The 27,972-nt window shown below is 43.5% G+C and overlaps 1 protein-coding gene across 1 annotated transcript in view; it reads left to right on the top strand.

Moving 5' to 3' along the window:
• Positions 1-27,972, top strand: part of FAIM2 (Fas apoptotic inhibitory molecule 2) — a 55,598-nt gene that overhangs the window by 12,093 nt on the left and 15,533 nt on the right. The window contains exons 3-9 of the mRNA XM_040340263.1: positions 4,537-4,640; positions 4,846-4,910; positions 7,292-7,345; positions 20,496-20,546; positions 21,804-21,843; positions 24,540-24,577; positions 27,336-27,423. Of these exons, the coding sequence (XP_040196197.1) occupies positions 4,537-4,640; positions 4,846-4,910; positions 7,292-7,345; positions 20,496-20,546; positions 21,804-21,843; positions 24,540-24,577; positions 27,336-27,423 (440 nt within the window). The remainder of the gene's footprint in view (positions 1-4,536; positions 4,641-4,845; positions 4,911-7,291; positions 7,346-20,495; positions 20,547-21,803; positions 21,844-24,539; positions 24,578-27,335; positions 27,424-27,972) is intronic.

The following is a 27,972-nucleotide window of genomic DNA, read 5'->3' as shown; positions in this document are numbered from 1 at the left end:
AAGACAATTTGCGCTTTTCTGTTTGTTACAGCGTGATGAATGTGCTTACTCCATTACGAACGCTAGTTTTACCAGAATGAGCGCTCCCGTCTCATAACTTGCTTCTGAGCATGCGTGGATTTTTCACGTCGTTAAAGCCCACACACGACCATTTTTTAGACCCCGAAAAACGACAACGTTAAAAACGTTGTGAAAAAATAGAGCATGTTCGAAAAAAAAAATTCTGACGTTTTTTAGAACCCGAAAAATGCTCTGAAGCCCACACACAATCGTTTTTAATGACATAAAAAAAAAAAAACGAAAAACGATTGTGTGTACGCGGCATTACAGATAACCCTGACAATTCATATTGGGGATGTTTGTATTATTTTCTCTCTTTGCATATGTGAAAACAAAGATTTTACAAGAAAAAAAATAAAAATGATTTGCCTCTAAACAGTCGCTGATTTTTTGTTTACTGTAAAGCACAAAAAATAAAAACTGCAGAGGTGATCAAATACCACCAAAAGAAAGCTCTATTTGTGGAAAAAAAAGCACATCAGTTTTGTTTGGGTACATCGTTGCACGACAGCGCAATTGTCAGTTATTGGCAGTCACGGCATAGTCATTGGCAGTGCCGTATCGCAAAAAATAGCCTGGTCATTGAGCAGCCAAATATTTTGGGGGTTGAAGTGGTTAAATGAAACTGGGAGCAGACAAGCTCTTTATTGCAGAAAAGACAGGCAATGTCCCTTCTGCAATACAATAACCTATTTTCAGACTTCTTTAGAATTTACATTAACTGGAGATGCGCCATTTAGATGGCATCTTCTCCTCAGCTTTATCTGGTTGACAACCAGATAAAGCTGAGGAGAAGATGCCGACGCTGGCAAAGGACCTTGGACTGCAGCTTTGACCAAAGGTAAATAATGCCCTTGCTATAGGTGAAGGCCATTTACATAACTCATGAAGCCCAACCAGAAAACTCCCAGGGATCATAACATCCCATCCAGCCTTGTTGTTAGGGCTCTGAGCTCAAAGCCATAGCTCCCAACTGTCCCTGATTTCGAGGGACTGTCCCTGATTTGTAGCAATGTCCCTCTGTCCCTCATTCTCCTCATTTGTCCCTCATTTTGTCTATGAAAAAGTGTTTTCCAGCCCTAAACATTTCATCTGATTTCTAAATTTCTGCATTTGTAAATTCCAAAAGCAAATATAAAGGAATAGTAGCGGTTAAAAAAAATCACTTGTGGGTTTAATCAATCTTGTTTTTTTTGTACAATTCTCCTTTAAGGGGGCGTGGCACGGGGTGTGTCCTATGCCTGCATACTTTTGCTGACAGGTGTCCCTCATTCCCATCTCAAAAAGAGCTCACTCCTGTGATGGTGAACATAAACAGTGAGGCCTTGTACACATGACCGAGAAACTCGACAGGCGAAACACATCGTTTTGCTCGTCGAGTTCCTTGTTAGGCTGTCGAGGATCTCGGCGAGCCAAATTTCTCCATTGCCGTCGAGGAAAAAGAAGACATGCTCTCTTTTTGGCTCGACGAGATCCTCGACAGTTTCCTCATCGGAAAGTGTACACACGACCGGTTTCCTCGGCAAAAAAAAAAAACAGCAAGTTTCTTGCTGGTTTTTGCCGAGAAACTCGGTCGCGTGTACGAGGCCTGAGAGCCAGGCCCCTCTTAGCAACGTCCTAGCAACAAGGCAGGATGGGATGATGTGATCTCTGGAAGTTTTTCAGTCAGGTTTCAGGGGGTACTATACATAAATGGCCTACACGCATAGCAAGGGCATTATTTAACTTTGGTCAGAGCTGCACAGTTTTTGTTTAACCTACAGACACCCATTACCTGCAGATGCAGTTTTTGGTACAGGTGAACTATGCTTTTAAGACAACAGTTATTAACCACTTGCTTACTTGGCACATATACCCCCCTCCTGCCCAGGTGAAATTTCAGCTTTCGGCACTGCGTCGCTTTAACTAACAATTGCGCGGTCGTGCGACGTGGCTCCCAAACAAAATTGACGTCCTTTTTTCCCCACAAATAGAGCTTTCTTTTGGTGGTATTTGATCGCCTGTGCGGTTTTTATTTTTTGCGCTGTAAACAAAAGAGCGACAATTTTGAAAAAAATACAATATTTTTTACTTGTTGCTATAATAAATATCCCAATTTAAAAAAACAAAAACAATTTTTTTTCTCAGTTTAGGCCGATACGTATTCTTCTACATATTTTTGGTAAAAAAAATTGCAATAAGCGACTGGTTTGCGCAAAAGTTATAGCGCCTACAAAATAAGGGACAGAATTATTATTTTTTATTATTTTTTTTTTACTAGAAATGGCGGCGATCTGCGATTTTTATTGGGACTGCAACGTTATGGCGGACACATCGGACACTTTTGACACATTTTTGGCGCCATTCACATTTATACTGCGATCAGTGCTATAAATATGCACTAATTACAGTATAAATGTGACTGGCATTGAAGGGGTTAACACTAGGGGGTGAGGAAGGGGTTAAATGTGTACCCTAATTGGTGTTCTAACTGTGGGGGAAGGGGGGTGACTGGGGGGGGGGGTGACCGATCTATGTCCCTATGGACAAGGGACACAGATCGGTCTCCTCTCCAGAGACAGCACCGCTGTCTCTGTGTAAAACGGCAATGAGAGATGATCTCATATGTTTACATATGAGATCATCTCTCATTGGCCGCACAGATCGCATCGCAAACGGCCACTCTGATTGGCCGTTCGCGGCGATCTGTGATTGGCTGTGTCCAAGGGACACGGCCAGCACAGCAGTTCCCCGCTGCACGCTCTGGAGCGCTAGCGGGGAACACGCAAAGGGGCGGACGCCACTTGGATTTTGGGATCCGCGCTGTAGCCGTCATTTGACTATAGCGCGGGTCCCAAGAGGTTAATATGGGCTGCCTAATACACCACAATGGGCCCAAATTCGCACTTGTAAGTATTTTTTTACAAAAACCTTTATTTTATTTTTTCTGTGTTTACATATGTGCTCATTTACTACACAGTGGAATATGCTAGGGGAGAAAATAAGTATTTTTTGGCTAAAAATATCTACCTTTTTTTTTTAGAGTTGAATTCCACTTAAGTCTATGACCAATAATTAGATATGTGCACACTGAAATATTTTGTTTCAGAAGTTTGTTTTCGTCCGAAAAATACATTTATTTAGTTACTCCCGAAATTTGTTTTTATTTATTTTGTTTTGTTAAAAAATGCTTTCATACGAAAATCCGAATTAATTAAGGTCAAATCTGTCAATTGAAGGCTCAGGCCCCATACACACGAGAGGATCCATCCGCTGAAAAATCTCAGCGGATCGGTTTCAGCGGATAGATCCCCTGGTGTGTACGTTCCAGCGGATATTTATCCGCGGATATTTCCGAATTCCAGCAGATAAAAATTTGTAGACATGTCTACAAATCTATCCGCTGGAATCGGCACCAGCGGATCGATCCGGTGGTCTGTACAGACTCACCGGATCGATCCGTCCGAACCCATCCCTCGCATGCGTCGTAATTCGACACATGCGTGGATATCCTTATATGACAGCGTCGCGCACGTTGCCGCGTCATCATCGCGGCGACGGCGCAACACGTCACGGCAATGGGAATTCCGCGCGGATTTCAATCCGATGGTGTGTACACTCCATCGAATTAAAATCCGCAGATGATAAATCCTATCGTGTGTATGGGGCCTCATGGTGTCTGTCGAATGTTCCAAGAAGATTCGACGAAGCAGCTAAACGGTACGACGCCGCAATCGTACATTTCCGGTCTTATGCTCCGCCCACAAGCTATAGTAGAATTCTAATGTTGTATGACTAGTAATAATTATATTGAATTAATTAATGTTACTAGTCAACCAACATTAGAATTCTTCTATAGCCTATGGGCGGAGCATTTGACCATAAATGTCCGCTCGCGGCGATCGTATGTTTTTAGCTGCTTCGTCTAATCTTTGTGTCTCTATAATGTGGAATCTTTTCTCTATGTGGAATCTTTTCTCTCTATGTCGAATAATCCCTAACTAATAGTTAGGTTAGGCACATTCAACCGCAGGTTCAATAGACACAGATCGCTATTGTTACCATCATGTCGAATCTTCTATCTATATCGAACTGTTGTTGGAATTCGGACGAAAATGAATGCACATGTCAAATAATAATAGTATTTTACACCTGCCTAGAGGCTCCTCTTTAAACAGTAGCAGGGATGCATTGTGGTGCTTGTTCATTTACATTATGGTTATACAGGATACATTTGTTAAAGCGGAACTAAACCCTCCAATCCTTTATAGAGCAAAGAAGCTGCCATATTGGCCTCTGTTTGATCTGCAGTTGCCATGGTGCTGCACATGTGACCAGTTAAGACACTGCCATTTGATGGCTTGACAGTTCAGCTGAGAATACAAGCAATTGTGAGGGTTATCATTCAACGTAACTGTTTTGGGAAAGGGGTTTAGTTCCACTTTAAGCCTTTCTGCATACCATCAGGTGGCAGCTGACCATTCCTCTTTGTTGCAGGGCACAGCCCCGGCTACGGGAGTGGAGCTTATTCTGGAGACACGGAGATGCTGACATCAATGAGCTGGGAGGATGCCCGAGTGCGCAGGTCATTTATCCGGAAGGTATGTGGGGGGTCAGTTCTCTATATTGTAATGGAAGTGTATTTGCCTTTCTAGTGTAAATATATGGGATCAGTGAGAGCGAGTACCAAGAGCTGAGCTGTGAGAACAGAAAGACATTGTTCTCTCCAGAGAATAATATCACGGATGATATAAAGGACATTTCTCCTCTCCCCAATGCTCTTCATTTTTTTTTTTGCTTTTCCAGGTCTATTCAATCCTTTCACTGCAGCTTTTAGTCACCGTCTCCATTGTGGCTCTCTTTACCTTCTGGTGAGTTATTCCTTAGTGTAAAAACAACTGAATTTTGACACAAGAATTAATATTGTACATTAAAACATGGTTCCCTAAGTACATATTCACGTATCTGAATAACCCATATGGAAGGAAAACAGGTCAAAAGTGCATGATGGCAGTTCTCCTTATGAACTGGACCAATGGTCTCCAAACTGTGGACCTTTACTAGCCTTTATCCTGACCTTGTGGAAACCCCCCCCCCCCCGCGCACTATTACTCTCACTGACGCCAACAGTGGTTCATAATTCCTGCCACTGACACCAACAAGGGGGCGCTATTATTCCTATTGACCGATGATGGAGCACTATTCTTTCCAGTGTTAACAATGAAGGGGAACTATTCCTCCCACTGGGCATTGATGGAGCACTATTCCTCCCACTGATAACAAAATTGGGGCACTATTCTTTGCACTGACCAATGATGGAGCACTATTCCTCCCACTGTTAACAATGATGGGGCTCTATTGTTCCCACGGACCAATGATGGGGCACTATTCCCACTGTTAACAATGATAGGGCATTATTCCTCCTGCTGATACCAATGATGGGGCACTATTCCTCCCAATGATAACAATCATGGAGCACTAATGATGGCGCACTGTTCCTCCTGCTGATACCAATGGTGGCGCACTGTTCCTCCTACTAATACCAATGATGGGGCACTGTTACTCCCACTGATACCAACAATGGGGCACTATTCCTCCCATTGATAACAATGATGGGGCACCATTCCTCCAACTGATAACAATGATGGGGCACTATTCCTCCCACTGGTACCAACAATAGGGCACTATTCTTCCCACTGACACCAATAATGGGGCTCTATTCCTCCCGCTGACACCAATGATGGGGCACTATTCCTCCTCCTACTGACCACAGGTGCTATATACATTGTTCACTCCCGCTGATCACCAAGCCTGAAGCATTGTTTACTCCCAGCATAACAAGGATTTGTGTGTGAGCCGTTTAAGCTGTATGGGAATGAAGTGCTGTGCCCACCGCTGTGAGTGTTGGCTGGGAAGGTAGACTATCTATGCTCCAGGCAATGCTAGAGAATGACAAGTGTCCCAGGAGCCGCACATCAAGTCAAGACCTGCTGTATGACAGTGAATGGCAGTTTCAGCCTGGACCGGACTGGATGAAAGAAAATGAATCATGTATATCCACACAGTTTAACATTTTTGGAGTAACTATATTAAGTCCTTTAATAGCTAACATGATAAGTTACTTCACCTTAGCCCAGCGCTGCAACAGCTTCATCGGCCTGCTATGCTAAATTTTTAAAACAATGTACTCGAACAGCGATATATATGTATATCTAAATATTTTTTCAAAGATTCCAGCTATAGCCGCTCTATACACCTCCGTCACCGCAGCTGCCTGCTCTGTATACAAACTGGTAATGGCAACAAATACTCTTTCCCTTTTGAAAAATTGTGCTTAGGTCCGCCTTTTATTGCGTCATTTCCTGTTTGGAAATAACGTGATGCAATCCTGCAGTGATGCCCACTGACTCCTGGGAACAATGGCACACATCTCCCAGGAGCACTGCCCCCCCCCCCCGGAAATTACATACATTGCTGTTGCCCAGGAAGAGGCAGACTACAAGGGACACCCTAGCAACAAGCCAGATACAGTAAGTAAAAAAAAAATTGCCAAATGTTATCCTAGCAGAAAAATAATGATACATATAAAGATAAAATTATGGGTGGAACTCCGTTTTAACATGACAAAAAATAATATATATATATTCACAAGGCAATGGAGGAGAACTGCACACGGTATATAACGAGTGCCAGCAAACAGGTCTTCCCACCGACCATATATATAAGAGAAAAAGTTCAAGATTTGCTGCACTTAAAATCGTTTTATTTTTCAAATCTTTATTTTTCATACAGATATGTTCTGACTTGATCTGAAGAAGGGCGGTAGCATGTAAGCCCGAAACGCACCTCTGGTATGTAACCTTTACGAGAAGATTTGAAAAATAAAACGATTTTAAGTGCAGCAAATCTTGAACTTTTTCTCTTATATATATATATATATATATATATATATATATATATATATATATATATATATATATATATATATATATATATATATATATATATATATATATATATTACACACACACACACAAACACATTAGCTGCTGTGCAAAGTATATGCATTACTACATTGCAAAGTCAATAGCTTCATAATCGTATTTCACAGATTTCCGCTGTTTATTACTACAATAAAGCAGACAGAGTTTGTATGTGGTCTGAACTGTGTCTGGTACAGGTAATATCATTTTTTTTTCCAGAATACAGGTAATATCATATGAGAAATTATAACCTGTCACTTGTCTTTCAGTGATCCAGTTAAAGAATATGTCCAGGCAAACCCAGGCTGGTATTGGGCATCCTAGTGAGTATTTATATATTTAGTTCACACCATTTTTTACTATTTTAGCTACTTTACCATCTTCATTATGTTTCCAGATATCGGGGCCCATTCACATTTGTGTGTTTTAAAGGGAATGTATTTTCTAAATTTTATATGGCTCAGGCTAAAACAAATAAAATAAAATATATTTATTTTCTATAGTCAGGTAAATGTAAAATATTGCATATGTACCTGTATATTTTATGGCTTTTTTATCCAGCAGATGGAGCTCTAGGCTCCTGTTCACATGTTTTTATCTATAACCCCTATAAAGCCCTGTTAGAAAAAGGCCTATTTACATAGACCAGTTCCTGCACTCTGTGAATGGGCTAGTTGCGAGGAAGGAGGAGAGGGCCCGAACTTCCAACAGAGTTCATTGTGGCTAACTCAGCTGGAAGTGGGAGCAGGTACCTGTCAAAACCAGGTACCCGCTCCCCCCCCAAGATGCGAAATGTGGCAACGGATGGGAAAGAAGAGGCAGACAAGCGGAGCTTCCCCTTTTGGGTGGAGCTCCGATTTAAGTTTTATTTACCTTTGTGGCTGGGACTGGTGGTAAAAATAGGTGGTTGCGCTGTGGTTTTACTGCCCCCCAACTGCCCACCTTAACCTAACATGGCAGCTGGACAGAGTGGTTTACAGTGATGCTTTGTTTTGTGGGCTTGGCAAAAATGACACCCCATACCTCCCAACATTTTGAAATGGGAATGAGGGACACCTACTAGCAAACGTACATAGGCATGGGACACGCCTCCTGCCACACCCCCTTAAAGGAGAAGTAACCAAAAAAAAGGTTAATTAAAGGGTCACTAAAGGAAAAAAAATGTTTTTGCTGAAATTACTGTTTACAGGGTATAGAGACATAAAAGTTAACTGATTCCTTTTAAAAATGATTACAAATAGATAAAAAATCAATCATATAATGTGCCTGTAGGTTAGTTTCACTTTTAAACTGTTTTCATGTTCCTGTGAGCTAGAGAGACACACAGAACAAAAACAAACAAATCCAGGGCAGTGTTTTGTTTTTAAAATGAATCTGATTGGTTCTGTTAAGTTTTAGACACACAGTAATGACAGCTTAGACGTACAGTGAAAAGCTCCCAGTACGATGGTTATAAGGAAACAGACAACCAGGAAGTATGGAGATCAGAGCAGAATTACAGCTACTTCAAAGCAAAAACGAACAATAAGGACATGAAACCAGTACTGCAGAAAGGTAAAGGAAGCTATTTAGCTAAAAAAAAAAATTCCTTTAGTGATCCTTTAAATCCACAAGGGCTTTCTTTTACCACTACTATTTCACCTCCCAGCCTTCTGTAAGACAATCAACTGCAGATCGTTTTTCAGAGGGGCAGTGAATACCATGACAAGTGTAATTGAGCAATGATAGCAGGAAACCATTAGTATCAGCCGACAGTCTGAAGCTTCAGAAATTTTTGTTGTGTTCTATGTGGAATTCAGAAGGAGAAAAACAAGAGTTTAGGAAATTCTCTTTAAAACAGGGCAGTTTTGCACATCCAAATGTATATAATTGCACTTTACACACTTTTTACATGTCCACCATTAAAATACACCAAAGCTAAAAAGCCTGAAGTCTCTGTGTACTTTAGGCACAGTTTGTCCACGCTATTACATGTATGCAAATGGCACAGCAGTGTAAATAGGCCCTTATATTTTTCATCTTTTTGGCAATGGTCTGCTACTTGCTGGACTCAAGTGACCCTTTTAATGTTGCTAGTCAGAAATGCCTAGCATTCCATGCGGAAGCGTGGGTCCATTGTTGCTCAAAGATTTATGAATTAGCCAACACTGGACAGTGTGAAGATCTACAGAACCATATGGCAACCAATCAATTTGTATTTATTTACAGTAGAAAGATGAAATTTATTTATGCTGTTATTTCATATGTCAACAATGACTGAATACTCAAAACTGTCAGTGTAAAAAAGACAATAATCTAAGGCTATTTTTTAGAGTGTAATGAGGCTTATTGAGGCAACTGCCTCGGAAACCCAAGCCTGGGGGGGCACTAAGGCCGAAGTGCTCATACTAGCAGTATACAGTTGTGCTCATACGTTTACATACCCTGGCAGAATTTATGATTTCTTGGCCATTTTTCAGAGAGTATGAATGTGATAACACAAAAACTTTTCTTTCACTCATGGTTAGTGTTTGGCTGAAGCCATTTATCATCAATCAACTGTGTTAACTCTTTTTAAATCATAATGGCAACAGTAACTACCCAAATGACGCTGATCAAAAGTTTACATACCCCAGTTCTTAATACCGTGTATTGCCCCCTTTAACGTCAATGACAGCTTGAAGTCTTTTGTGGCATTTGTGGATGAGGCACTTTATCTTCTCAGATGGTAAAGCTGCCCATTCCTCTTGGCAAAAAGCCTCCAGTTCCTGTAAATTCTTGGGCTGTCTTGCATGAACTACACATTTGAGATCTCCCCAGAGTAAATATATATTCCCAATTAAGGGATGGGGCATGGGACTATATGAATGCAATTGGGTATATCAATAGAACAATGAAATAATGATAATAGCTCTGGAACCACAGAGATCATACAACGAGACAAGGTTTATAAAAAAATATATAGTTTTAATTGTACACTCTATTAATACAAAAAAGGCTAAAAAAACATGATCACATGAGAGATTGCAATTCAACATTAATTGACTTATGTAGTATCATATACTGTGGGTCCTACATGTTGGGGCTTCCTCAGGGACACGTAAGTATATAAGACAATCTCTAGAATAATCGTGGAACGTGGGCCAGGGAATCAACAAGCAGGAATTGCTCACACACACTAGCTCAGAACAAGTGTACAATTAAAACTATATATTTTTTTATAAACCTTGTCTCGTTGTATGATCTCTGTGGTTCCAGAGCTATTATCATTATTTCATTGTTCTACTGATATACCCAATTTGCATTCATATAGTCCCACGCCCCACCCCTTAATTGGGAATATATATTTCTTTTTCTACCAGGGACAGTAATGCATTTGGCTACTTACGGTATATCCTCAAGTGCAAGCTCTATATATTTCTCCATCTCCCCAGAGTAGCTCAATGATATTGAGGTCAGGAGACTTTATTCTGCTGTAGCCAATGACGGTTCGACTTGGCCTTGTGTTTTGGATCATTGTCATGTTGGAATGTCCAAGTACGTCCCATGCTCAGCTTCCTGGCTGATGAATGAAAATGTTCCTCCAGTATTTTTTGATAACATACTGTATTCATCTTGCAATACAGTAACACTGGAGTATAGCACAATTTCTCAGGAAATTGTGCTATACCCCAGGGTTACTGTATACTTCACAGGAATCCTGTTTGTTGAATTACTTGTTTGACATGCAATAAAATATTGTCTTTTTTTATATATATTTTTTTTCTTGTGTATTAAAAATTTCTTGTCAGGCACTGTAATAATCCCCTCCATTCCCTAGATTGTGTACCAGTTTTAGGGATGAGGTGCCGTATCTAACAGAGGACACACCTAACACCTTCATTTGCCTAACCACACCACATGTTTGCCTAACCACACCACATGTATTTCACCTGAAGTTATTTGTGGGTTTTTCTTTGGCAGTTTCCTGGCAGTTGTGGCTGAAATTTTAGTTTATCTACTTTACCGTGGTTTGGTTTCAACAGAACCCCTCATTTTCCACTTCTTAATTAGAGTTTGAACACTGCTGATTGGCATTCTCAATTCCTTGGATATCTTTTTTATATCCCTTTCCTGTTTTATACAATTCAACTACCCTTTCCCGCAGATACTTTGACAATTATATTGCTTTCTCCATGACTCAGAATCCAGAAACATCAGTGCAGCACTGGATAAAAGATGCAAGGGTCTGTCAGGAGTCCATAAACTCATTGACCTTTTATACACACACACACACACGCACAAACACACTAATTACAAGCAAACAGATCACAGGTGAGGATGGTTACCTTTAATAGCCATTCAAGCCCATTTGTGTCAACTTGTGTGCATGTTATCAGGCCAAAATCACCAGGGTATGTAAGGTTTTGATCAGGGTCATTTGGGTAGTTTCTGATGTCATTATGATTTAAAAAGACTAAACACAGTTGATTGATAATAAATGGCTTCAGCCAAACACTGACCATGGGTGAAATAAATGTTTTTGTGTTATCATTCATATTCTCTGAAAAATGGCCAAGAAATCATAAATTCTGCCAGGGTATGTAAACTTATGTGCACAACTGTAATACATAAATAATAATAGTCCTCAACAATAAGGTAAAAACAGCTGCAACATAAAATTGTGAGATAAAAACACAACAAAATAGTGAGAAAATGGCAAATATATTGTGCTACTAAGAACTAAAGGATAAAAAAAAAAATATTATATAAAGTCTCTAAAGACCAAAGACACAATGACTTATAAGTACCCAGGGTAAGTGAAACAGATGAAAACACATCACAAGAATGCATTAATGATTCAGAAAAAAAAAACTCCACCATGTGATACGCCACCGACATAGAGTTTAAGATGTACTCTTACCCAAGAGCATAGACCCTCTAATTATGGAAGATCATAAGAGCCTTTTTGTATTCACCATTCCAGGTTAATCAGGGGAGGCAGGAGTCTGTAATATTAAAAACAATATGTAATACAGCGCTATCAAAAATAACTGCAATCAAATATATAATAAAAAATAGGATTTTTTGTACTCACCGTAAAATCCTTTTCTCTGAAGTCCATGGACGGACACAGCTCCTTAAATCTTGACAAGTGGGTTATGTTCCCTGTTTACAGGAGAGGACTAGGCAGAAACATGTTAAATAGTTAAATACATGTTACATTAACAGAGTTGAACAGCCCCGCCCAGGGGGCGGTCCCTCCAGACATAACCCTCCTCACTGCAGCTTGCAGCCTCAGTTCGTAACAAGCAGTACAAACCTAAAAAGGAGGGGTGGGAGCTGTGTCCGTCCATGGACTTCAGAGAAAAGGATTTTACGGTGAGTACAAAAAATCCTATTTTCTCTTATCGTCCATGGACGGACACAGCTCCTTAAATCTTGACAAGTGGGACGTCCCCAAGCAGTGTCAAAAAACGAGGGGTGGGAAATATATCAGTAAAAACAATTTTAACTTCACCCCAAAACAAGCAGAGCTCCTCAACGGAGGAGGTGCAACTTTAAACAGCCGCCGGCAAAAACTAGCGGCTGAAAAAAACATCATAAGATGCACTCACAGCAACCATGTAAATTCTGGAAAAAGCGTGAACGGACGAGCAAATCGCCGCCTCGCACACCTGTGAGACCGACGCATGATGTCGGGAAAAAAAAAAAAAAAACCCAGGAAGCACCAATTGCCCTGGTCGAAAGTGCCGTGACCGGAAAGGGGGGCCCGCCCTTAGGAGCATAGGCCTGTATGACGGCCTGCCCGATCCACCGAGAAATGGTGGTCGACGAGACCGCCAGGCCCTTTTGTGGACCAGACACCGACACAAAAGAGAGTCAGAAGCTCCGAAATGGAGCCGTAGTAGGCTGGTATACCCGCAAAGCGCGTACCACGCCTAAAGTATGAAAGGCCGAAACCTCCTTCGGAAGAAGGGAAGGTCGCGGGCGCACCATCACCTAATCCTTATGGGGGATCAAGCATGGCGGCTTGCAAGACAAGACCGCCAACTCAGAAACCCCTCTAACAGAGGTAAAGGCCACTAAAGGGGCCACCTTCTGAGATAGTGTCAAGAGAAAATCTCTCTGATGTTTCCAAAAGGAAGGTTCCTGAAGAACCGAGAGCACCAGAGTCAAAACTCATGGGGGAAGAGATGGGCCAAGAGGGGAAAGTATATGACAAACCCCTTGCACACAAAAAAAGGGGACCCACCAGGGAACGGGCCGCAAAAAGGCCACTAAAAGAACACAGCCAAGGCTGAAATCTGCCCCCAAACGGTGCTTTAAGCAATTTTTAGATCCAATCCAAGCTTTAAAAACAGCAGGACCCTGGACATTGAAAGTACGCCCGTGGACGTCACTCCATCCCTTCGCACCAAGAGAGGTGCGACGGTAGATCCTCCGGAAGAAGACTACGGTGCCCTGTTGAGATGACCGAGTCAGACAGACCCTGGTCACCTAAAGTCTGGCTTCCAATAACCATGTTAAGCAAGTCAGTGACTGTACAACAGGAGGAAGTATGGGACCTTGAGACAGGAACCTCCTGCCCTGGCAATCGCCAGGGTGCCTCCGCTACCAGGCGCCCGATATCAGCGTACCAAGGACGCCGAGAGTAATCTGGAGCGATTAGAATCATCGGGATCTCCTCAGCATCCACTCTGTGGAGCGGCCGAGGAAGCAACTACCATGGAGGAATGGCAAAAAATCACCGATACAGACCCCACAGGGCCACCAGCGCGACTGACGCGTCTGTACAAGATCACTAGACCTGGCCACTAACTGACACCCTTGCGGCGGAGACAAGCTGCCAGGAGATCCATGCCATGTGAGGCTCACCTCCTGCAAGGGAGCCGAAACACCCCAAGCACAAAGACCAGTCGCCCTGGTCCAGCATCTGGCGACTCCAGTAGTCTGCCTGCCGGCATACCTGATGGTAGACTGAAGCCACGGCCGTGGCGTTGTCCGGCTGAAACCAGATTGGTCGACCACAAGGAGAAGCATAGCCTGATCGCCTAAAATAGTAGGACAATGAACAGTAGACAGCACCTGGTATTCCCAGGCGGTCTTCCACCAGGCACTAGCCAGGCCCGACCCTGGGTAGCTACCGAGACCAGACACATTCAAGGAGGTGTGGTCATAGGTCCACGCAAGTCCAGCGACTCAGGGCCGACTGGACCCCCCAGTTTTGTGAACCTCCAGGTTCACAACCCGTGAGCTGGCATTCGTCGTAAACACCGACCACTGGAAGGAAGGAACAACTTCCCGGACCGAAGAGTCGGGAATCTCTGTCACCAACTCAGAGAGACTCTGACTAGGTGGCGCACAGGAATCTAATGATTTCAGAGACAAGAGATTTTTACCACCTGGACAGTAGTTCCACTGGAAAACCAGGGTGTGGAACTGGGAATACTGTACCACCTTGAAGTAGGCTACCCACAGACCATGAACCAGCAGGCGCCCGGAGAGAAGACCGATTGCGTGATGCCAATACCTTCTCCGCAGACTGAAGAGTCTGCAATTTCTCCAGGGGAAGAAGGACCTTTGCCACTGAGGAGTCTGGATCAACACTAGATACTCCAACGCTGAGTCGGAACCTAGCATGCCCATAATTTGAACCCTGGGTCGCACACATGTAGGGCAGGCTTGCTGCCACTGAGCTACACTTTCTGGCCTAAACGTTTAACATCCACCCGAATCTTCGGAGGGTCTGAATGGGAATAACCTATCCACTAGGTCGGAGACAGAAGCTGCTCTCAGAAGAAAGTCGTCAAAGTAGCCAATGAGGCAAAGCCTCGCTGTCCCAACAAAATTCAAATAAGTGCGAGCTCCTAGCTGAAAACCCATGGTGCTGACGCCAGATCAAAAGGGAGGGCCACAGGCTGACAGAGACCCTTCTCTCATCACGAAGCACAGAAAAAAACACTGTGACATGTGCAAAACGGGACATGCATGTATGCGTCCCTGATGTCCGAGGACGTCAGGACATCCCCCGGATGAAGCGCAGCTACCACCGAACAAATGGATTCCATGCGGAACTACCCGACGTTCACAAAGGTATTTAGGGCCTGAGGCCCATAGAAAACCCCAAAACTCTCGTCCTGCAGGAAAGGTAAAATTACCTTGCAGCTTAGCAAATCCCACACTGCCCAAGGCAGACCGACGTGCCGGGAGGGGAAGACACAAGGACAGAACTTTGTTCTGTGGATAGGAGGAAACCCTATCTAGTACTCCGAAGAGACCACCTCGCAGACCCACTAGTCGGAGAGCAGGGAGGTTTCACTGAATTGTGAACCTGCAAGCCGCCCCTCCCACCTAGAGACAGGGAGGGAAGGCTATATACATTGGCAGGATTTGGGTGCCGGCGTGATCGGCTTATGCACCCAGGGACAGATTAGTCCCCCAGCTGGGCCTTTGACGGCCTGGGAGGGTTGCCCCTAAATAATACACACACACATAGTGTGTATGTATATTATGTAGGTGTATGCACACATGTCTTTGGAGGAAACCGGAGTACCCGGAGGAAACCCACACAGACACAGGGAGCGACAATGCAAGCTCCAGGCAGATTGGCGTCAGTGTGCAGATTTGAACCAATGACTCTTTTGCTGCCAAGTAATGGAGTTAAGTACTACACCACCGTGTGCATAAAACCATTCTGAAACAGACGCCCTGGATAACAAGGGCGCAGCATTCAATGAAGCATCACAGACCTATATGAGGCCCTGGACCAGCTGGTCCGCTAGGCTAATAACCTCAGGAGAGAGTCGGTGCTCCTCCACTGTCTGGTGCAAAATGCTCACTCTGTGAGTTGTATACAGCACTAGGGGTCAGGACTACTCCAAGATGGCCGCCGAGCGTTCAGAACGCGGCCACAGGAAAAAGGCCAGCACAATGTAAGCTGCGCCATAGCGTGGCTACGACAAAATGGGCGCCAATGGGAGTTTTCAATGTAATTGAAAAATCTCCCAAAAAATAGCGCCAGCGACCACTGAGACCCCAGTGTAGTGGCCACAATAGGCCGCAAGCCAGACCCCAGCATGGTAAACATGGAACGGGTCAGTACTTCGGATCTTCTATCAGTCAGATCCATACAAGTAGGGGTTCCCGCCCGGCGGTGAGGGACTACAAAAGCCCTCAGTGGCTTTTCTCATTCCGCATCTCAGAAATTATCAAAGAAGGGCACAGAAGGAAAAAACCTACACAGCGGTCTGATTTGTGTGATCCAAAAAAGACCGAGCCCTCAGCGGAAACCCAGCTGCACTATGCAGCTTAGGAGAGTCCCTTGCAGCAGTAAAAAGCGCACCCATAAATGCCTTATTCTGCCTTTTTTTTTTTTTTTTTTTTAACTAGGTACCTAGTCCATGGCTCCAAACAGAGCATTCCCCAGGGGATAACGGGGGAAGGGGGCACTCTTTTACCGCCCGCCCGCAGTCCACCCCCACCCTGGCACAAACTGTGTCCAGGACTAACAATAAAAACTCTGTGGGAATCACAGGTGCCAACACCTGCTGCCACCACCAGCATGTGGGGAAGGACCCAGATACTGACTCCAATATTTACATATAGTGTGTATTATAATATGCACACCTGTCCATACAAATAGACAAAAGCTCCTAGAGCCCTATTCAGGGCCTCTCACCCACTTGCTGCGCTGACCAGGGGTAACCAGGGGACTCCCTCAGGAGGAGACTGCCCAGCGCTGCCTGTGAGGAAAAGAACCGTGAGGTAACTCTGCAGGGACCTGTGTTTAAACAGGAAAAGCCTCCTAGGGCTGTTTTATTTAAGGACAAGTCACAGATACAGCATAAAAAGCAAAACCATTACAGGTGTCACCAATCAGTCAGCGTCTGCTGAAGTATAATCATAAACATCTGTGCTCATCACAAGGCTTTTTACCTCACAGGAAAGCCCAATACAAAAAAGGAAAACACAGGCCAGATAACACAGTCCCCTCAGGAAGGCCCCCTCCTCCCTGACAGCAGCAATGTTAGCAATGCAGCAAGGGAAAGGAGCAGGGAAGTAAGGGGAAGGGACCCCCGAACCCCAGGAATGCCCAGCTGTACCAACCCACCGAAGCAGGAGGGACTGTACTTACCCGTCCGAGCGAGGACTCGCTGACGCATTCCTGACAGACCTACAACCGCAATGGAGGTAGCTGTCGGCCCGGTCCACTGTGATTGAGACAACACCACAGCTCAGTCATATGTGGACCTCGGAGCAAAGCTCACCGGCCACCTCAGGAGTCATGAGGTATGGCGTGGCAGACCAAGCCTCTTTGCAAAGGTGTGCCCACGCTTGCTGGTCGGACTGAGTAGACTACAAGGATCTATAATATCCAGCCTGTCTCTCAGCCAACAGTTGAAAGAAGATTCTTCAAGAAAAAGTAAAGTAAAATAAAATAAAATTTCTCCTCAGGGCGCTGGGCCCAAAGGGAGCCATACGTCCTTCTCCTTTGCTAGGCAGAACGAAACTGGGGCTGCAAGCTGCAGTGAGGAGGGTTATGTCTGGAGGGACCGCCCCCTGGGCGGGGCTGTTCAACTCTGTTAATGTAACATGTATTTAACTATTTAACATGTTTCTGCCTAGTCCTCTCCTGTAAACAGGGAACATAACCCACTTGTCAAGATTTAAGGAGCTGTGTCCGTCCATGGACGATAAGAGAAATAAGTATATGCAGCAATTTTCTTGTGAGATACACACAGCACATAACAATAAATCAAGTCATCAGTTGCACTAATTAAATGGTTGTAAAATATTAATGAATTTATGTTCATAACCACATAAAAGTAGAAGACAGAAAAGAAGCCCATAAAGTGATGTTGAATCCAATGGGGGAGATTTACCAAAACTGGAGCACTCCGAATCTGGTGCAGCTGTGCATGGTAGCCAATCAGCTTCTAACCTCAGCTTGTTCAATCAAGCTTTGACAATAAAACCTAGCAGATGATTGGTTATTATGTAGAGATTTACAATGTTTTTCTCTCTCCAGTTTTAGTAAATCTCCCCCAATGTGTCCCTCAGTGCTTTACACTTTCACCAAAAATTTGTGAATTCTCAAGAAAAGCCTCCACCTCATATAATAGCCGCTTACCAGCTCCTCATGACCTCCTGTTAGGTAAAGTCTTTCACGCTTGTGGCTATATACCCAGCCAGGGCCTTTGATCGCCCAGGGGGATCGCGATGTCAGGCTTCTTCCACCCGAAAAGGATTCCATCACGTGTGAGGCTTGGCCGGTGTCTCCTCCTCCCAGAATCCTCTGCCCCCAGTACTATTGACAGGACCATTTCTTGTCAAAAAAGCATTCCCATTACTTTGGTGAGACTTCCTCGTACTTCAAATTGTGCCTACAAGTGAGGAAGTTAAGCCCCATACACACGATCAGAATATCGTACAAAAACTACAGATTTTCAAAGCGATCCTACGATAATTTGATTGTTAGTACACAGCTTTCGTCCAAAAATTTCCAAAGGGACAAACACATACCGGTTCATTAAATTTTTGTAGATTTTGTCCGAAACAAATACATTACAAATACATTACATAATTTTCCGAATTGTCATTCTGTCATACAAGAATGTTTGTAGTTTAGTAACCTATTATTTTTTGCCATATGGAGACTAGCATGCTAAAAACCGGACGATCATGCGTCTCATAACCTCATTGGCCCGGATTCACAAAGGAGATACGACGGCGTATCTCCAGATACGCTGTCGTATCTCTGAGTTGTGCCGTCGTATCTATGCGCCTGATTCTTAGAATGAGTTACGCATAGATTTCTATTAGATCCGACCGGCGTAAGTCTGTTACGCCGTCAGATCTTAACTGCATATTTATGCTGGCCGCTAGGGGCGTGTACGCTGATTTACGCTTAGGAATATGTAAATCAGCTAGATACGCATATTCACAAACGTACGCCCGGCCGACTCAGTACAGATACGCCGTTTACGTTAGGCTTTTCCCGGCGTAAAGTCACCCCTGCTATATGAGGCGTATATGCGGCGTACCAATCTTAAGTATGGCCGTCGTTCCCGCAACGAAATTTGAAAATTTTACATCGTTTGCGTAAGTCGTCCGTGAATGGGGCTGGACGTAATTTACGTTCACGTCGAAACCAATACGTCCTTGCGGCGTATTTGGAGCAATGCACACTGGGATATGTCCACGGACGGCGCATGCGCCCTAATGCATCCTATGCATTAAGGTGAAAAAACACCTGGCAATGACGGCCCCTCAGCCCCCTGTTTACTTACCTGAGCCCGTTCACCTGCTGTGCGCGTCCCCTGGTGTCCTCTTCTCCACAAAGTCTGGCTGTTGATTGGATAGATTGATGGCAGCGCAGCCATTGGCTTGCGCTGCTGTCAATCACATCCAATGACACGGCCGCCGGGGGGCAGGACCGAGTCATACACTCTTTCGTGTATGACAGGGAGCACGCCCGCAAGCTAACCCCCTTGGAATAGAGCTTCCCAGAGGGGGGTTAGCTATTGCGGGGAGGTGCCGAGACAGCCGCAGAGGGACCCGTGAACAGCAGGAACTGCACAGTGGAGGTAAGTATAACATGTTTGTTATTTAAAAAAAAATTAACCCATACAATCACTTTAAAGGAAGATTATGCAAAGGACCACAACAAAAACAGAATAAAAAAAAATACTTTTTGAGTTTTAACCTTTTCCTACTCTTAAATGAAAAAAAAAAAAAGATTTGGCTTGGTTATACTTGATTTAAAGGGTAAGTTCACCTTTACACAAAAAATGAAAAGTAAACAAACTCCAAATATTCTGTCCACCCCTCCAGACCCTGCTGCACATAGCAGCCTGTGCTACCGGGGTAGCCACCATACACCGCAATACACGATGGGGTTGATTTACTAAATCTGGAGAGTGAAAGCTGTACACGGTAGCCAACCAGCTTCTAACTTCAGCTTGTTCAAAAAAAAACTGGAAGCTGATTGGTTTCTCTGCAGAGCTGCACCAGCTTACGCACTCTCCAGTTTTGGTAAATCAACCCCCAATATGATGACTATCCATCAAAATGCTTGCAAGGGCAAATTATTAGTGTTCAATGCAGCTGACTGTGCTGATCAATGATAAGCACATCTGAGGCTTCTTCTGGTGTGGTGTTACGAAACAAAGAAAGAAAGAAAGAAAGAAAGAAAGAAAGAAAGAAAGAAAGAAAGAAAGAAGCACTTCTCATTGGTCAGGACGGTCATTCTGACCTACGATCGCGTGCCAATTCAAGAGTTATTATGGATATTTACTGCATGGCTATTGTGGTGTTTACATACCAATAAGCTGGCAGCACAAGGCATCTAGGGTCCAGGGAGGTGACCAGGACACTTGGAGTTACTTCACTTTTTCATTACCTTTTAGTTGTAAATAAATATCCTCATTATGTCAGATTTTATTTTTTTTGGTAATAAATGTATGAAAAGGCATTCCTACAACTAACTTCCTGTTGGTTTTGCTTTGACAGCGTTGTTTTCTTCACAACATACTTGGTTCTGGCCTGCTGCAGCGGACCAAGGTAAGAGCCGGCTCATTGACATGATCTGTAGTTAAAATGAGACCATTTTGATTTTCACACAGTAGGAATGAATGTTCAATCTGAGATTTGAGGCAGGGTAGGTGGGGGATCACTGGAAAACTATTAATGGGTCCGGGTGGGGGGACATGCAAAGACAATTTGACTGATAACTTTATCCTCCAAGAGTGATCGGGCACCAGGCAATTCATGTAGTTACTGAATAATGTATGCACACATTACCATACCTCTCAACTTTTTGAGATGGGAATGAGGGACACCTATCACCAAAAGTATGCAAGCATAGGACACACCCCTTTTCCACGCCCCCTTAAAAAGAGAACTGTGTGGTTTTTTTTGACACTACTATTCCTTTATATTGGCTTTTGGAATTTACAAATGCAGCAATTTAGAAATCAGATGAAAGGTTTAGTGCTGGAAAACACTTTTTGATAGATACCAAATGCATTTTATACACATCTATATTGATTAGGCCAAATAAGGGACAGAGGGACATTGCTCCAAACTTAGGGACACTTGGAAACTATGCATTACAAACAAAAGTTCAGATAAAGTGCACAAAGTGCAGATAAAGTATAAGGCCTCATTCATGCATCCACATGCAGACAGTCCTATTCATGTCTTTCGGGACAAAGCATCTGCTCAGACACGTGGTTCTAAAGTCTGAAGGTTTTTTACCCTAAGTTAAAAAAAACTTCTGTGCTGCAGGATCCCCAGCCCTCCCTTATACTTACCTGAGCCCAATCACGATCCAGCATTGTGCATGAAAGCAGTGACTCTTGGCTCTCTCCTTCCTCACTGGGCAAATTGATAGCAGCGGAAGCCATTGGCTCCTCAAATCCTGTGGTAAGGTATGGGGGCAGGACCGAACTGCCCTGTCTGTGTCTATAGACGCAAGAGATTGATGCAAGGGATTGAGCTTGCACAAGTTTCCCTCATAGAAAGCAGCCTTCTACAGGGGCACTCGCTGAAGTGTATCGTGGTTGCTCTGTGCAATACCAATACACAGCGCAGGTAAATATAACATGTTTTTGATTTTGATAAAAAAAAAAAGTTGCTTTAAAAGAAAAATGCTTTAATATCAATTTAAGTTCAGTAGTAACACATAGAGAGCAAACATTAGTTTACTGCCATCTAATGGCTTAAGTGTGAGTTCTGATATTACAATGTCCAGTCCTCATACAGTATTTGCTATAAAGTTGATCTCATGGTGCATTTTTTTTTTTTTTTTTTTTGCAGGAGGTATTTCCCATGGAACCTCATCTTGCTGTGTATCTTTGTAAGTACTGAGACTTTACAAGAGCCGTCCCCCTAAGCAGAGTAGCAATAAAACCAACTTGCATACAGGATGCTATGGCAGAGTTGAATATGCATATACTGTATTTTATGCTGTAAAGGAGATGTCCAGTAATGCACATGTAATTATTTACTGTTTGTATAGTGAAGGCTTTCAAACCTTTAGTAGTTATTTCACATTCAACTGGACCTGTTTGGCGATATTGACATTGTTTCATCACTCATCTGGGTGGCCTCTGCAGTTCAAATGAATATGGCTACATACCCCAGCATTTATTCTAATGTGGGTCACTATGGATCATGATGACTCTAATTTGAACACTATGGTGATGTGAAGTGCGTCAAGACAGATGCTAATGGTCCCATGCATTACCTAATGTGAAAAACTCTGAAAACAGTTTTCGGGTTAACAAAATTCAGTCCCCCTGATCCATTATCCAAATAATGGGCCACGCACCAAAGACTTTGGCTTTGGGTGGGAGTGAGTGGTGTGTTGTCGTTGCAATAAACCTTGGCTAGCGTTGATTGTCTTCAGTGTGGGGCCCGTTATTTGAATGGTGGACTACAGTGGACAAAGATAGGACTCCGGGGCCTTGGCACCCAGCTGAATGCAGGGGATTGAGGAGGATACAGGCTGTCCTGTGAGGGGTGAAAAGGGTTGGGTTTATCTAACAATCAGTCCCCAAGGTGTCATAAACTCTTCAGATAGGTGTTTGTTGTTTTAGTTACATGTGAATGCATGTCAAATCACTGGGGTAAGAGCACATGGTCGTGCAATACTGTGCATTCAGATCAGTAAAATATATAGATCTGCATGCAGCAGTATTGTATTATATGAGCCCATGTGCACAAGTGTGTAAAGCACCAATATCTTGACCTGTGTAAAAAAAAAATTGCATCCACAGTTCTGCATATGGAACTTATTTTACATACAGTATGTACAGGCAAATATACTCTTATTAGAGCTTATTCTTCCTAGCAATGAAGGACATTAGGCAGCAATAGGGCCAATGGGGCATTCACAATACCAATGCTGTATCCTGGCCTTGGCCAACAAGGCCCAGGCCTAGGGCAGCAATTTGCAGGGGGGCAGCACGTAAAGAGTCCTACGCCGGCTTGCGCTACACTGTTATGGGGCGGACTGGGCTGAGAGGAAAATTAGTCTAGCTGCCCCATAAAGCGGCTGCATTGCTTCCGTTATGCGAGTGGCCAGCATTCTGCAACTGTGGGGGGTGGGGGGGGGGCACTGCTTCTAATTTTGACTGTCCTATCATCCTGCACCACAAACCTTCCTCACGGTGCTATATGTTTTCTGCTGCACCAGCCCCTGTCAGTTTATTTTTTACCATCACTGTCCCATTTCCTTCCTTCACTTCCTGCCGCATAGCCAAACAGGAAGTGAGAGGAAATCTATGAAAATTAAGGGAATTCATCTCCCCCCCCTTAGGTCCTTAGGACTAGTGTCCCCACTTGAAATTTCAGGGGTGTGGCCTTGACAGAAAGGGGTGGGTCATATTTAAATTAGGTGGTGCACAAGTTTAGTCAGGCCTAGGGCAGCACAAAACCTAAATACACTACTGCACTATACGCACGTAAACATTAGCGCAAATGTGATGTGTACAGTGATAGACAAGATTTTACATAGGATCTTGCTGTTGGAAATATCCTATGTAAATATTCAAACACCCTATATGGAAAATCGTATTATCAGCTAGCATTGGGAGCAAAAGGAAATGTTTGTTACTGCCAGGTATGGAGGAGCACGTGATTCACGTGGCAACACTGAACAGCACTGAACCATCACAGTGTCAGCTAGGACTCTAGGGATTCATAGCTTACACCGGAATTTATTTCCCCGCTGGCTAAACAGAGAGGAAAGGGAAGTGAAAGGAAGGTAAAGGTAAATTCAGCTAGGAAGGTCTAACTCAAAGTGAACCTTTTGTTTTTAAGGAGAAGGCCAAAGCTATTTTGGCTATACTTCTACTGTGGGGGAACAGGGTGCACTTAGTTCTGCACTACTGTGGCCCATATTCAGCCAACAGCGGGCTAAATTCTGCTGTTGACTGACATCACAGAGCCAGTCCATGCCCTGCAAGGATCCTGACTGTGAGCCTGAGCCAGCCGCTCCTGCCCCCTCCACAGCCTGGTGGTCCAGTGAGCACTGAAGGGGCAGAGCAGAAACAGGTGACGTGTTAGTCACTGAAGCGGTCATGGATGCTGCATCCACCTAGGTGAGTATGGAACGTGTGCTATGGGATTATTGCATTTTGTAGCTACGCACCTGTCCCTGCATGCCTGTCAAATGCGGATGTGTGGGTTTGTCTCCATTGAGTCCATTCCCTAACCCAGGCTTCCTGCATTCTCTGCATGCAAAATAAACAGCTTTTCACAGAGGACAGTCCTCTGCACCCGTTTGAATAAGCCCTAAGATAGATAGTTTTTTATATTTAGAAGAATAGATGGAACTGGCAGCACATGCAGTTTTTGTGATAGAAATATGCTTCCTAGTTCCTTCTATCCAAGGCTTAATTGTATCAGGATGGCATAACTAAATCAGCCGAGACTTGTCTATTGCTGCCATAGACAAAACCCATCATTTGGTATTGAACAATACAATATGCTCAAGTCAAAACTCTATTATGTCATCTTACATGGTGATTTTTTTTTATATTTCTCTAGACACTTTCCATGTCATATGTTACCGGAATGCTGTCCAGGTAAGGAGACCATTGTCTAACAAACTTATGTTGACCTCCCCAACATTGAGAAATAAGAAAGAGGGACAGCTTTTAGCACAAATTATATAGGCAAAGAACACGTTCCCTGCCACGACTTCAGTTAAGTGGACCACAGAGAATTAATATACCAAAAATGGTATGGCTGGTTAAACCCATAATTGCCTCTTTTCACCACTACATGTCCCTTATACTGGCTTTTCAAAACAATATGCAATAATATAGAGTTTGGATGAAACGTTTTGTGCAGTATAACTAAACCAGTTAAAGTAAAACTGGACTTAAAAATAAAAATACTGCAAAATAGGCGGGCTCTTTATTGCAGAAGACACAAACCATGGAGTTGATTTACTAAAAGCAAATGGACTGTACCCTTTTCAAAGTGCAGTTGTTCCAGAGCTTGATAAATGAGGTAAAGTTTCACTTTGAAAAGAATACCCAATCACATGCATGGAGGATAAAAAAAAAATATATTTTTTGCTTGCACGTGAGTAAAGTTTACTTTACTTTATTTACTAAGCTCTGGAGCATTTGCTCTTACCTGGTGCACCAGCACTTTGCAAAGTGTACAGTTTATTTACTTTTAGTAAATCAACACCTTAGGCTGGGTTCACACTAAGATTGCATGCAGCTCACAGCAGGGGTCCGGTGCGTCCCTGTTCTTCATTTTAGGGATGATTCAGGCTTAAATTTTTGCCTGAATTCGGACGCGAAACAGTGGCAGTAACGCACAGGACTCCTGTGCAATTCTCTCCGCAGTCGCCACAGAGATGTGTGAACCGGCTCTATTGAGAACCAGTCACAATCTCCTGTCATGAGAATTTAATGCAGAGAATTTAATGCAGGGAAACCCGCATCCAATTCGCAATAGTGTGAACCCAGCCTTAATAATTGTTTCTTGCTTAAGTAGACAGCATCTGGACAGGGCTCTTCAGGTCCACTTTAACAGACCCACAACTGACTATACTAAGCACCAGAAGGGTAGCTAAAGTACAAGGTCCCCAAGGTCCAGCAATATCTGTACTCACAAGGACAGTTGGATGCCTCCTTCCAATCTTCCAAGCAATGGCCTCCAGTGAGACCAGACAGATCTGTTGGGGACAGCTCCTCTCAGTCAGCTTCTTTAAAAGCACCCGTGTCTCTGCATTCCTCCCTTCAGGTTGCCCACCTAAGGCTTCTTTCAGCATCTTGTGCCTGGGGAGAGCAGCTTGCCCTTCCCAGACTAGACTCCTCCACTCTGGGACAATACCCAGAGCTCTGTGTGCCCCAAGAATATATGCAGCCACTCAGCACGCCTTCAGGACCTGCCTCATCTGCATAGCTTCACACCTACTATCCAGAAACTTCTCCAGTCTCTAGGATACAGAGGAAGCTTATGCATACTGGGAGCAGCAGAGCACACAGAACAGACCTAACTAGCAGATTGTGGGCTCACTGATTATAGTGAGCTAAAATATGCTTTTACCTAACAGAATTATCCACGCTGCCTACAGCATACCTCCCAACTTTCTGAGATGGGAATGAGGGACACCTATCAGCAAAAGTATGTAGGCATAGGACACACCCCTTGCCACGCCCCCTTAAAGGAGAATTGTACAAAAAAAAATAAGATTGGTTAAACCCACAAGTGCTTTTTTTACCACTACTATTCCTTTATATTGACTTTTGGAATTTACAAATACAGCAATTTAGAAATCAGATAAAAGGTTTAGCACTGGGAAACACCTTTTGATAGATAAAAAGTGCATTTTATATACATCTGTATAGATCAGACCAAAATGAGGGACAAATGAGGAGAATGAGGGACAGAGGGACATTGCTCCAAATCAGGGACAATCCCTCGAAATCAGGGACAGTTGGGAGGTATGCTACAGTGTGACAACTAAATTTACCTATCAGAACCAAACTAAAGCTAACCTATTTAAACATAGCACCTACCTAGGAGGGTGCTACAAACAAAACGAGAACATGACTTTTTAGGTACCATTATTTATTTATAAAATCTATTATTTATTAAAGTGGTTGTAAACCCACATTTTTTACTTTTTTATTACAGGTAAGCCTATAATGAGGCTTACCTGTAGGTATAAAGAATATCTCCTAAACCTGTACGGTTTAGGAGATATTCCCCTCGCAATGCGCCGCTGATTGCAGCGGCGCATGCGCAGGGGGGATTCTCGGCTGAAGGGCCGGCCCGGCCGACCCATGCCGGATTGAAATCTCCCGCGTGCATGTCATCGCCGCTCCAGCCAATCACAGCGCTGGAGCGGCGATACCCGGAAGACACGCTCGGCTCGGCCTGGACCAGGTAAGTTCCCTACCTCGTTCCGAGGTAAGTATTTCATAATGAGCTAATATGCGGTGCGGTGCTCATTATGGCTTTTGCCTTGCAGGGTTAAAAAAAAATAAAAAAAATGTATATGCGGGTTTACAACCGCTTTAATTTAAAATCAGCCATTTTATTTCACAGATTTAAAACCAACTAAAAGAAAAGGATTGTGTACATCATAGTGTTTAAATAACCTCCTTGAACCCCATCAATAAATCATAACCATTTGCTCACAGTTACAATGTTTTCAATTTACTGTACAGTATATATTGTTTCATATGATCAACTGAAATCACATGAGGGGATATCCAGACTTGCCTCAATGAGATTTACCTTCCATGATATAGTTGAGACTAGACTAACCTGCTTACAAATGACTCCTTCCTCACTGTGTGTCCCTTGTCTTCTCAGCTATTATAATACCACATCTGTGATCCTGTGTCTCGGAATTACTGCACTTGTCTGCATTTCCGTCACTGTATTCAGCTTCCAAACCAAGGTAAGAGATCATGAAAATCAAATAAACATCAATAGCAAGGTTACTGGTGGAGCTGGGATGTGTAAACTGCCTAGTGTCAATTAAACCCATATCTGTGTCCCCAAATATAAGAGTGACTTGCAGGACTGGACACGTGCACTACAATAATGCACATAATCATACCTCCCAACAAGCACGGATTCTGCGGGACTATCCCGCATACAGAAGATTTTCCCGCAAAACGAGCGTCCCGCGTTAACACCCTCGCCGCCCCCCCCCCCGGTCAACAACTTTGAATGAAGAGTAAAACATGGCATCCCACGGTTAACCCCCCCCCCCCCCCCACCTGTTTAACAACTTTGAACGAAGAGTTTAAAAAAAAAAGGCGTCCCGTGGCAGCACCCCACCCCCAAAGACTGTCCCGCAGTGAACATTTGGAAAGTTGGGAGGTTTGCATAATAGATGTATATAGAGAAATCCCCAGCACTTGTACACATTAAGACATACAGATTAAACCGCATCCAATTCGCATAACATTATAAAATACATTGATTTCAATGAGTCTGGTTC

Source organism: Rana temporaria, chromosome 2, assembly GCF_905171775.1.
Source record: "Rana temporaria chromosome 2, aRanTem1.1, whole genome shotgun sequence".
NCBI lineage: Eukaryota > Metazoa > Chordata > Amphibia > Anura > Ranidae > Rana > Rana temporaria.
Note: the sequence above shows the minus strand (reverse complement) of the source record. Positions and strands in the feature narration are given on the sequence as shown.